General features: G+C 54.9%; 1 protein-coding gene across 1 annotated transcript; it reads right to left on the reverse strand.

The window, feature by feature from the left end:
* Window positions 1-2,636: 2,636 nt before the first annotated feature.
* LOC112408936 (protein FAM163A) lies at window positions 2,637-11,330 on the reverse strand. The gene is made up of 4 exons (XM_024758811.1): window positions 11,236-11,330; window positions 7,547-7,567; window positions 6,405-6,519; window positions 2,637-5,798 (listed from the first exon to the last, which is right to left on the reverse strand). Exons 3-4 carry the CDS (start codon window positions 6,495-6,497, stop codon window positions 5,388-5,390), a joined length of 504 nt encoding a protein of 167 aa, XP_024614579.1. The 5' UTR covers window positions 6,498-6,519; window positions 7,547-7,567; window positions 11,236-11,330; the 3' UTR covers window positions 2,637-5,387.
* Window positions 11,331-12,188: the final 858 nt, after the last annotated feature.

The raw sequence follows: 12,188 nt of genomic DNA on the forward strand, positions 1-12,188 counted from the left end.
GAGTTCACGGCTGCCCAACAAATGGGTTAAAAGGCAGAAAATATTATCCTTAAGAATATTCATGGTAAGTCTGTTATTCCTGAATGTATTTGAATTTGTTTGTTGGACAGTGCTTTCACAGATTGGGAGAGCGTTGAGATTTTTCAGAGCCTGTGTGTGGTTGCTTTTGATGACCTTGCCTCTTAGAGATTAGAAGGTGGAGGTGCCATTCTCCACCCTCCTCCCACCCTCACCCAGGACCCTGCCCTGCTCAGGAGTCTTGCCTGAGGAAGAGTTCGAGAGAACCCCCCCTTGGGGGTTGAGTCATGGCCTCCTCAGCTACACTGTTATTGTGGGTAACAGTGGGTTGTCTGGAGATGGCCTCTCCCTTTGGTTGGGCCCTATGTTCGAGAAGAGTTCAGAAGACTTTGTGAGTTTAACCTTGAGCTGTGTAGTTAGATCCAGAACAAAACTCAGGATCAAAGTGTCAACATTATACTTACAGGCTCTCTTTCCTCCCATCTAAAAAGTACCCTGTAAACCCCTTAAGCAAAGGGGAAAGGGGGTAAGGCAGAGGCAGTATGATCTGGCCCGATGAAGCCCTTTCCCGCCCACAGCAAGACACAGACAAGGGATGTGAAGGCAGACAGGACAGGAGGTCGGTGGGCGATGCTTGGTGGCTGTCTGGTTTCGGCTGGCCGTCCTTCTCTAAGGGCGCCTGTGGAGGGGGCCACGGGAATGGTTGCATCCTCTTCACAGAACTAGCAGAATTAGGCCCCAGAGTCTTATTTCCCAGATCTCAGTTTCCTAGCACCAGCTGCCTTAGCCCATCTTGAAGTGGAAACAAGTCTGTGGATACATTTCCCCAAATAACTTAGAATTATATAGAAAACTTGCCTAAAGTCACACTTCAAGTATTGTGACAAAAACAGACGAATAGCAACACAGAAGGGTTGCAGAGTCACCTTGGCCTTTTGTAAACTGAGTAGAGAAAGAGGACTTTGATGTTCTTTCTTAGGAAGTTTACACCCGCAGATAGGAGGGATGGAAGTGATGATACAGTGGTTAGCCAGGGAAATGGAGTCCCCTGTGGCCTGTGGGTTAGAGTGTAGCGCTCAGCCAGTCATGTCTCTTTGTTCTCTATGGATCCAGGCAGGGGGTGGTGGGTGGGATTCAGGGCCGAGTGAAGGTGGGTCCCATAGCGCCAGCCCTGGGAGAGGCAGGTCCAGTTCTCCTCTGGTTTCCTAACTCTGTGAAGATGCAGATGGTGTCCTACAGAAGCACATTCCCATTCCTCCCAGCCAGACACTGGGACTCCCTCCCTCCTGCTCTTTCTCCCGCTCTCACCTCCCCGCTAACAACTGGGAGCAGAGCAGCCAGAATGTCTAGCAAGTTCTGAGGGAGGCTCAGCAGGGCCACGGATGGACAGTCTGGGGAGTCCAGGCTCAAGAGGAGGAGCTGGATGTCCTCTGGACCCCTTCTGACCTGACTTTCAAACCCAAGCCTTGAACTTGGAAACCAGTGGAATATGCACAGCGCCAAGCTGAGAGCTGAGCTGTTGTACGTATGAATATTCTCTCCCTCGTTCGTACAATTTACTGGGGCAAATGTGAGGCCAAAATTCAGTCCTAGGTTGATAGGACCCTTGGTCTCTCAAAGAGTCACAAGCAGTTATGAGGGAGTTTCCAAACGAAGGGAGAGGCAGTAATGGGCAGAGAGGTGGTCCTGGCAGCGTCTGGAACAGGCAGGGAGAAGTGGCGAGGGAGGAGAGGTTCTGGAAGGCTTGGGGGAGAGATGAAAAAGAGCCCCCAGGAGGCTTCCACCCTGATGCCTGAGCAATCCCGGCTGCCTCCACAGCTCAGACTTGAGTCCCCACCAAATCCTACTAACGACAATGGCTACCGTGTGCGCCAGGCTCACGTAATTTTCACAGCAATGGAATAAGGTCGGCACCGTGAGCCCAACTGTACAGATGAGGAAACTGAGACACAGAGAGGTCCAAAACGTTTCCTAAAGTCACATGGTAAGTGGTGGAACCGGAGTTCAAAGTGAAGTCTAACACAAAAATCCACCTTCTGACCACCAGGACTAGATCGCTGGGATGTTAGGTCACAGGGAAAGAGGAGGCTTTGTGACCCAGCAGCTCTTCCTTCCCTGATTCCTGTGGTGCTCAGCCCAACACCAGCTGTGGCTGGGAGACAAGGGGCTGGACAGTGCTGTGTGCTGGGCACCCACCCTGAGACACCCAGAGGCCTCCTCCGACTTTAGAGCGGGGACCTTGACCCGAATTACAGGTAGGACCCCAGGGGCCTGGACAGTGAGGGTGGAGTGGAGGCAGGTTACTCCCCAGGGCTCCGCATCATTGACTGAGCTCCTTCCGCCTCAGCAACAGCCGTGGCTACCCTGCAATCCCCTTTCCCAACAAATGACACATCCTTCCTGGATGAGAGCTCCGACTGAGGCAAGGAAAGGGATGGGAGTGTCGGGGTGGACATGGCAGAGGGAAGCAGGAAGGGAGAGGAAGCTGGTAGATCTCAGTGTTGAAAAAGGACATTGTGGGCGATGAGAAGGGTCTTTCACTCTTAAATCCATGCCCAGCTGCCCCTCCCCCAGGTAAAGAACGGAGGACCCTGTGGGATTTCTATGTCCAACTCCTCCTATATTTTGACATTCACTTAGTTGTGACTCCAAGTTATCAAAGATGCAGGGCAAGAAATCTGTAGCAGGAGCAGTGAAGTGGGGGTGGAGTGAAAAGGCGGAGAGAGCAGGGTGTCCCCTGCCTCTCCTCTTCCTGTTTAGGGCGCAGTTTGAAAAGTGTCCACATAGTGTCCCAGAGCACAGACTCGGCAGCTAAAAAGTACAGTGTGGTTGAGTGGGGTGAGCTTCCTTTTCCTCAGGCAAGGCCCTTGTGGCTGCAGGGAGGCGGGCAGGCAACCTTGAGCCTGTGCCCTGAGCAACGTGCAGCTGTGTGGCGAGGGGCGCGGCCACCATCTCTCCAATGCCCCAAGCTCAGATTTTGATATGTGGGTTGATTTAGGCTGGGAAAGCTCTAGGAGGAGACGGGATTGCACGAGATGCTTTTCACTCAGGGACCCCAACAGATCAGGGCCAAGAAGCAGGTGAGAGTTGACTGGGTCTTGATTTCTCCCAAGGCGGGTGGTACTGGAACTTCTGGGTGAGGAGGGGCAGCCCCTGCTGTGGTTGTGTGACCGTGGAATCCCAGGGCGGCAAGCAAGGCACTGGGGCTGGTCGTCAGGAAGCGGTGAGGATGCCCAGGCCCAGCAGCTAGTGTCAAGGGGGCGTGCTTAGCCCAGTAAGGGCTGGCAGTGGGATGGGCATGAAAAGCTGTCATCCTCAGCTGGTCCCTCCCGGCTCTGAAACAGAGCTCATTACCCCACCTAGAGCTGTCTCCTGGTAGCAGAGAAATGTTATCATTTGAGGTCACTCAGTAGGACAGTCAAACATGTCTGCTTTCCACTGACGATTAAAATGGTTTTGCCTGCGAACCCTGTGTTTTACTGTGGTCTTTCATGCATTAACACACATCCCTGCACACAGGATCAGGCAGTTGGCAAGTGCATCCAGCGCCTGCCAGGACTGCGGCAAGAAAGAGTGGTCTGGCTGGCAGAACTTTTCAGGGAGTGCTGGCTTCATGGAGCATTAAAGGGTCCTCAGAGTCCACCTGCGCAAGTCTCATTTCCCTGGAGAAAATGGAATCTCAGAGGAGATAACAGACTGGTCCTAGAGCTCCTCTGATTCTCAACCCTGTGATCCTCGATTACAGGTTGAGATGCAAGGTGACAAGTGCCCAGAGTGATGCAAAAGGTGCGGTGAATTCTCTTCCCCTTCCCCAGCTTCACCCTCCCTGTCGCAAATGCAAAAATCAAGATTTCAGCAGAGGGGCCAGCTCCCTCCCTGCCCCACGCTCTGCAGCATTCGGTGACACAAGAGAGTCTGGGGGTTCCTAATGCCCTTAGGAGGTGGGGGGACAGCCACCCCTCACTGCAGAGGCAACTGGGAAACTCATCAGATGCATTCACTCAAGCAGCGTAAGGCCACACTGAGTTACAACTGGGAGTTGGACTGGGGCTAGAGTGACACAGCAATGAACAGGCCCCTGTCCTGTGACTGGGGGGTGGGTCAGCGGAGGGAGGGCAGCCAGCATGGAACCTGATTGCTAAGTCAAATCCCTCCCATCCTCAGAGCGAGGGCTGCCATCCGTGGTGAAACGAAGGGGTCCTGCTCTGTGGCCTCGTGGCTGGATGCCTAGGGAGAACACCAGGTCTCTGGAGGGGCTTCCGTGGCTTCCACGCGGCAGCATTATCCCAGGGGAGACTCCGCAGGCTCTTCCTGTACCAGCCAGCTGGCTGCCGTGGGGATTGGCCGCCACCTTGGTCACCTTTCGCTCCTGCTGTCTGGAGTCAGATTTTTCTTTCTAGTTGGTACATCAGAGACCCTTCCGCTCTGCAGCTCCTACAGGTGGCAAAGTCCTGGTGTGCACTGTTGGTGACAGGCCCATGTGCACACACCTGGGAATGCACACGTCCTCGCAGGGCTGCATCCACGCACAGTGCTCAGTGTGGCGGACCAGGGCCCCGAGACCATCAGCAGGCTTTCCTTTGCTAAGCTACTCAAACTCTAGTAACAAAACTTGCAAAAGGTTCTCCAGCCAGGGCAGCTGGTTCCCGAGGCAGAGAAAGAGGATTTGTGGGGAGACAAGGCTAGACATCCATTTTGGGTGCATTCCTCACAAATAACCTTATGCCACAGCCTTTAAAGTCCAGTCGACGTGTTCTGTGAAGACAGAGGCAGATGCAGATGTGACGTGTTCAGGAAGCAATATCCGTGTTGGAACAGCTACAGGGAATGCAGTCTCTAGAACAGGCGAAGTACAAAACTAGATTGTGAACTAGCTCTTGGATTCATTTCAGCAAGCAGGTCCTGAAGAGTCCCTTTAATCCCTTCCTCTCCCTTCTCGAGTTCTGCCAATGCCTCAGCTCTGGCCTCTCCCTTTGCCCTACATACCCCCTTTCTCCTTCTGTCCCCCAAGGACTCCGGAGGCCCCCAGAGCCTTTGCTCAGCTTTCCTCTGGTCTGGCAAAGCCAGGGGACTGAGGAAGTGAGACGGTGGTGGCAGTGCTGGCACTGGCCACAGGACAGTCCCAACAGAGAAACTGTCTAAGCTGCCAACACGACCTGTCAGGCCGCCACCTGTGGACCGCGGGGCCAGGCCCTGCCCTGGTTCTTAATGCCCTCAATAGCCTGAATCCGGGTGGGCCCTCCACTGTGGGAAAAGGAAAGCCAGGAAAACTGAGACCGTCCTTGTGGGCCGTGCTGGGGGGTGTCGTCCGCTGTCCCCATTGCTCCTGCTGGGGCAGCAGCGCTGGTGCATGGCGGGGGTGGAAGGGGTTACACGTCTGTACTAATAGCCCTTGGATTGGTGAAGGCCTCACGGCCAGAGCCTGGCCACGTCACCGGGTAACTCGGGGGCGCTGCCAGTTGGAGGGATGGGGGTCCCCCCTCCTTGTAGTATGTGGGAGCAAAGGAGAGCCTCTCGCCTCCACCCCCGTTGGGCAGCATGTCAGCCGTCCGTATGTAAAAGGGAGAGCTGTATAGGGAGCAGGCGGTGCAGTGGCTGGCCGCCACCCCGCACGGCTGGCCGCAGGGCTCTCTGGTGGGAGGCGCCAGGCCGCCTCGGCCGTCCAGGGCCTGGGAGCTGCAGGCATTGCAGGTGGGGCCTCTGCGGTGCGCGGGCAGGTCGTGATCCTCCTCCTCCTCCTCGCGTGCATCCTCGTCTCTGCTCCTCTTGCAGCAGTAATACTGAGGGGAGAGTGGGGAGGGCTGCCTGAGGGCTGAATGCCCCCCTCTGGCTGCGCACAGGTGCCCACGGCCCTGCTCCGCTGAGGACCCCGCGCCAGGGGCTTGGTTGGCCCCGGAGAGAAAACTCAACACCAGAGGCCCACGGTCCACAGCGATGTCCTCCCGGCCCTGCAAGACCAGTTCCTTCCCTCTTCCTCCCGCTACTTCCTAGTGCATTGACTTCAGGTGGAGGCTGAGAGAGCGGGGAGGCAGAGAGGGAGGGACATACAGATCCTACTAAGCACAGGCTGGGGTGCGGAGAACTGCTTTCAGAGTCTCCCCACATGGTGCCCTTCCCAGCACTCCAGAAATCTCAGACGCGCGGGAGACACAACACAGTGACCCGGTATTTTCCCAGCTCACTCTCTTGGGTGCCCGAAGTGTGCAGGGCGTGAGGGGAACATAGCTCCCTTCTGACAGCCCCCCAACTCCCAGCCCCCTTGACTTACGCCTCCCACATTCCACGGCTTTGGGCCTCGTCCCGCCCGCAGTGGGCCTCCAGGTTCTGCCCCCATGTTGGGGACGTGGTTTGCTGCTGGCCTCTGGCCACAGGCCCAGGGGACTGACCTGGAGCCTACAGTAGCACAGGACGGCGATGATGCAGAGGAGAATGACCGTAGCTAGGATTCCGCCAGTGATCACAACCGTTCCCGCTGTCATCCGCCCGACGCCCCATCAAACTCTGCAAAGACGTGTGCGGAGAGGTGAGGGGCAGCTGCCCTCCTGGGCATGGGGCCGGGAGCCCTCCTGCAACTTTCTCAGCTGAAGGCGTGGGGGACCCGAGAGCAGGGAGGGCCCTGGGCACTGGAACACCAGGGGCTTCCTGAAGACAGAGGGTAGCTGTGGCCTGGGCCAGCCTAACCTGGGGGGCTTATAGCTGCGGAAGGGAAGAGAGGCGGCACAGAGCTAACTGAAGGTGTGATTCTGCTCCCTGTTTCCATCCAGTTTCAAAGGTTCTTGCTGTCTTTCTGCTTTAATTCTCTTCTCCCTCTCCTCTCCCCTCTCCCCTCTGTTCACATCAGGCTTAACCCTCTCCCCTTCCCCTACCCCACGGGGCCGAGACACAGAGAATAATAACTTCTGTTCACTGAGGCCTTAGTCTGTGCGAGGCACTGTGTCAGTAAGCACTCCCCTGGTTATCTCAGTTAACCCTCAAAATAACCTTCTGAAAAAAAATAACCTTTTGAGATAGTTCTTGATTATCCTTATTTCACTCACGATGAACTGGGGCTTTGACTGATGTGGCTGGGAGTCTACCCAGCCTGGTTCACCCCGGTGGCCATGCTCTTAACCACTGCCCTCTGGGGCACAAGAGATGACGGTCCCTGAGCCCTTGACCCAGGTGGAGGGGACAGGGTCTGAACCTCAGAAGTTCCACCCTGGCTCTAACTCATTTGAGGGGCGTATCTCCTCTCTTTCCAATTCTTGGGGAAAACAAGGGCAAGGCGAGCTCAGAGGGAGCCGGCAGGCACATTCTGGCCCCTGGAAGGTTGGGGCGAGGCTGGCCAGACGGATCCTGCTAATGGGGGCTAACAGGTGGAGGCGCGCTCCGGACATGAGGCTGTCTGAGGGCCGAATCCCCTTTCAGGCCACTGAACGGGGATTCCCGACCCCCAAGGCACACGGGGACCAAGGTGGGCTGTGTCAACGGAGCAGGAACGTGTGAGGAGACTTGGCATCTTGAGGACAGAATGACCGTAAGCACTTACGTTCATAAAGGGAACGGTGACCTGCAAGACAATGAAAGGGACGGAGATGTTGTTAGAAGAGTGTTAGCCTGAAAAAGGCCCCAAGGGTTAGATTAATCCCTGAGCTCCACCTCACCTCACCCTGCTCTCTCACCATGGGCTCTATCATCAACAGGCCTAGAGGTCCCAAATCTGCAGCTGAGGCTGTGTCTCCAACTGCTTAGTGGACAGACTTGTCCCTCAGATGCCCACACTGGCACCTCGAACCCAATCATGACAGGCTGTCATCGCCCTCTCTCCAAGTGGGCTCCCCGTCTCCAACCCCTCTGTTAGTGGTTCCACCAGGGCTGCCACAAAGGGTTTTGCAGGCTGTTGGTTACTCGAAGGGTAAGTGAGGGCTGGAACGCCAGCTGCTCAGGAAGCCGGGCGCCCTGCTGTGCTCACCTGGGGAAGGGGCACCTGTCTTCACCCAGACACCATCTGCTCCTCACCATTGTGCTCCTGGAGCCCTGTGTGCACCTGGCTCTGCTTCTAAATCACTCAAAGTGCTCACAGGGCGGTCTGTGGACCACAGCCTGGCAGCACCTGGAAGCTGGTTAGAAATGTAGCATCTCAGGCCCCACCACAGGCCTAATGAGTCAGAACCTGCGTTTTAACAAGGTCCCGGGTGATTATTTGCATATTAGAGTTTGACAAAGCTGTGGCGTGTTCCCCTAGATGCCCAGACTTTCAAATCCTCAAATTCTTCTTTGGTTTCTTCCAGTCTTTTCTGTTCTTCACACCAATGATGACTCTGCACCGCATACCTGCACTGGTGCAAAGGTTTCCTAACAGATCTCGCTGGTTTTGTCTCTGAGCACCCTTCACATCACCCACAGTTAGCCCTTCGTCATGCCCCTGCACCCCTCTTCCTCTGGAGACTTTGTGGCACCACACTGCCTGCAGGACACATTTATCTGGGCGCAGACTTTTAGACTGAGCTTCAGAGGCTTTGCCCTCTCCCACTTCCCTGCATGCTCACCACCAATTATCTTTTCTTCCTCAGCGCCCACTGTCCCCCCTGCATGAATCCTCTGCCCATCAGGTAGTCTCAGTTCTTAAGAAGTTTATAGCCAAGTGATGAAAAGACACTTAATATGCCTTATGAACCAGAGATGCACAGACCAGGGGCTGTGGGAACACAGAGGAGGGGGCAGCTAACCACTTGGGGAAAAGTTCCATGGAACATGTTATATTTGAGCTGACTCCTAAAGGCTGAATGGGGGCTCGTCCAGTAGACCAGGTGGAGAGGACGGAATGCACGGTCCAGGAGTGTGAAAGAACACAGAGGCTCCGGGAACTGTAAGGCATGTGGGAAGGCTGGGGGTAGGAATGAAGCTGGGGAGGCTGTAAGGCAGGCAAGGAATTAGGATTTAACTCTCTTGAAGACAGTGGGGGTTCCTGAAGGGTTTCGGCAGGGGAGAGCATGCTCTCACTGTCTCCATCTATTTAAATTCTGCCCATCCTTCAAGGCTCTGAGAGGCCTTCCCTGACTGCCTCATGGTGATGCACTCTCTCCGGCTGGAATTCTGCTGTAATGCCTTCCCAGGTGCCACTTTTCAAATCCTGTCTTGGTATGATGCTTGTCAACTTTCATGTGGGAACATCTTGACTCCTGTGCTAAATTATGAGTCCTCTGGGATCAGGAGTTGCATCTTATACTGTAGCCTATCCTCCTGCCTGGCACACAGCGGGTACTTAAAAGTTTGGTAATCATCTCACCATACAGCGTTTCTTTCACAGGCCTGGCAGTAATGACTAGGATCTGCCACCAGAGGGCAGCAAGTTGTATCTCTCCGCTCACATCTGATATGCAGACCAGAGCATCCTTGTTCAAGACCAATTTGACTTTGCCCAAATGCACGGTGAGCCACGCTTCAGGGTTCACTGGGGTATTTGCTGGGGGCGGGCAGGTGAACCTCAGCCTTGGGAGGACTTACACACCATCACAGCCACACCACTCCACCCTCCCCTGCTTCCCCTGCATGCTCACCCCTGAGGGCTGCTCGGGACAGAGAGGCCTATGACCTGAAGTTGGAGGAGGCAGCAGTGGTCCACTCTACTGAAAGTCTTGGCATAGTCCCCTGGGATGTGTCCAGGCTGTTTTAGAGAACGGGGAATTATGAAGCCATACAAGAACAGTGCCCTCCCTTCTTTGCCTTCCATGCCTGGCCTCCCTCTTTCAGTACCATGAAGACTGCACAGCAGAAGTGGTCTGGAAATGGGGAGCACTGCAGTGCAGGCAGAGCCACAGGGCTGAAGGCCCATTCAGGGCCCAACTGTGCTGCTTAGCGGACATCCCATCTCGGAAACTGACCTTCTTTCTCATGGTAAAAGAGAGATTACCAAAAAACTCAGGAAAAAGATTCATGTATGTGAGGGCCCCTTGTAACCTCTAAGATATCCTTCAAACATGGCTATTTGTGGGGAGAAGGAAGGCCCAGACATTCTGTGATCACTTAAGTCTGGCCTGACAGTCATAAACCAAGAAGGCACATGTGAAGTGCATGTGGTCACCTAGCCAGGTCCCAGCCAGCTTCCCAGAGGGCCCAGCCCTGGTGGTGCAACTTAGCATTTAAATTCCCACACCCAGTGGCTCTCTATGATTTCAGGGGTGCTTATTTTCTCTTTGCAACTAGATGCCAATGATCACAATAACTCCCTGAATCTAAACAGCATTCACTGTACAGTTTACAACGTGTTTCCATTTCTGTCGCCATTTATGATGAGCAGGTTCTAAGATGGCCCCAAATGAGCCTCTCCCCTGGCAGTCATGCCTTGTGTACTCCCCTCCCCTTGAGGACGGGTGCCACCTGTGACCTGCCTCTAATAACAGAATACAGCCAAGGGGACGGGATGTCACTCTGTGAGTAGATTCTCAAAGATTCTGACTTCCCTCTTGTGAGCCAGCTCTCGCCCTGGCTGGTTTTGATGCAGCAAGTTGGATTCTGGTGAGGCCCATGTTGTAGCAAGGAACTGAGGATGGCCTCTGGCCCTCAGTCCAATGGACAGCAGGGTGTTAAAGCTATCAATCCAATGGCCCAAAAGGAACCGAACGACCGCTTAAGTGAGAGTGGAAGTGAATCCCTCCCCAGTTGAGCTTTCAGATTAAACTGTAATCCCAGTGGACACCTTGAATGCAGCCTCATGACCAACCCTGAAACGGTGAACCAGCTGGCGATGCTTGGATTCCTAACTCACAGAAACTGTGAGATAATCGATGTGTGTTCTTGCAGGCTGCTAAATTGTGGTAGTTTGTTATACAGCGAAAGATAACTAACACACCTCCTTTGAACCATACAAAAACTCCACTCACAGGAGGGAAGGCCAGACCTTTATACGATTTGCCTAAAGTCATACAATAGCAAGTGTCTGAGTCAGGACCCAAGGGCCAGTGCTGTGGAGTTTCTGTCACACCAGTTACCTGATTAATTTCCTGAGGCCTTGAGAACAAGGTCCCTACGTTCCCTCACAGGGCCTAGGAGCTCTGGACAGAATGGATTCAGTAGCGACTAACTCAGGGGCTGAGGACAGCCAACAAGGACAATCCTGTTGCCAACTGCAGACCCCCGGGGCCCGCCCTCTGTGACCAGGACTTTCTGGAGCTCCCTCTCCACCAACACCTCTCTCTACCCAGCATCCGGGCACCTTCTCCTGTGCCTCACACTTACGTGAAACAGCTGGAGCAGCGACAGCCCAGTCACGCAGGCTGTGCCTGAGCAGACAGCAGCTGGGGGCACGTCATGGCCAAGGGTGTCAGTCCCTGACAGAGAAGAGAGGGGAAGGTCAGTGAGAGCTGGAAAGGGAGGCTGAGAGGACAGACGGGCACACGCTGGCACCTGGTTGTGACCCCAAGACTCTGGAGTGGACAGCCCCAAGGGGGCTTGTTTCCTGACCTCCACGGCTGCCTTGGTCTGAGGTCCCTGAGCCTAAGAACCTGAGGTCAGGCCTCTAAGGCCACATCGTATCCCGTCCTTGTTTCCCTCCCTCAGTGTCGCTGTCCGGAACCCTTGCCCAATGCACCATCAGGACAAGAGCCTCTCCCTGCTCTGGGAAGCAAGGCTCAATGGGGGAAGGGAGTCCAGCTGCCTCTTTCATACTCCACTGGAGAATGCTGACCTGTTCCCTGGCGGACGTGTCCTTGTTGGCTGCATGGCCGATCCCCCTCTCTGTGGCCCCACACACCTCTTTCCCATCTCCTTCCCCATTCTTTCCTGGGCCTGTCCGTATTCCCAGTGCCCAGAGCTGATCACTCCTTTCTCTTACTCCAATATCCCGACTTCCTCAGGCCAACCCACCAACCAGACAGTTGGATGGGTAAGTTCACGCCGATGTGCTGATGGAGGAGGGGGAGGTGAGACCCTATTGAGGAACCCAGTGTAGACTAATTACTAGGGGGGTCCCTTCAAGCCAAAATTCTTTACCCACTCAACATGGAGTGTCTAGGCCTTACACTGGGAAAGGGGTGAGGGTGGGGTGGAGGGGGGAAGGACACCGCCTGGTGGTGACGCTGGGCCCCTGCTCACTGTCCTGAGAAGGACGTGTCCCACTGGGTGTATTTGTACTGGGGAGGGAACTCAACCATTAACGGGATGCACTGAGCCACCTTCCACAAGGACAGGGC

This window comes from Neophocaena asiaeorientalis, unplaced genomic scaffold, assembly GCF_003031525.2.
Source record: "Neophocaena asiaeorientalis asiaeorientalis breed wild unplaced genomic scaffold, Neophocaena_asiaeorientalis_V1.1 scaffold182, whole genome shotgun sequence".
NCBI classification, from domain to species: Eukaryota; Metazoa; Chordata; class Mammalia; order Artiodactyla; family Phocoenidae; genus Neophocaena; species Neophocaena asiaeorientalis.

What these genes read in the sequence shown, in the direction of transcription:
- LOC112408936 (XM_024758811.1), bottom strand. Translation starts at nt 6,497, where the DNA reads ATGACAGCGGGAACGGTTGTGATCACTGGCGGAATCCTAGCTACGGTC. An exon ending in TGTGCTACTGTAGGCTCCAG is followed by an intron (nt 5,799 to 6,404) that starts GTCAGTCCCCTG and finishes CTCTCCCCTCAG; the next exon opens with TATTACTGCTGCAAGAGGAG.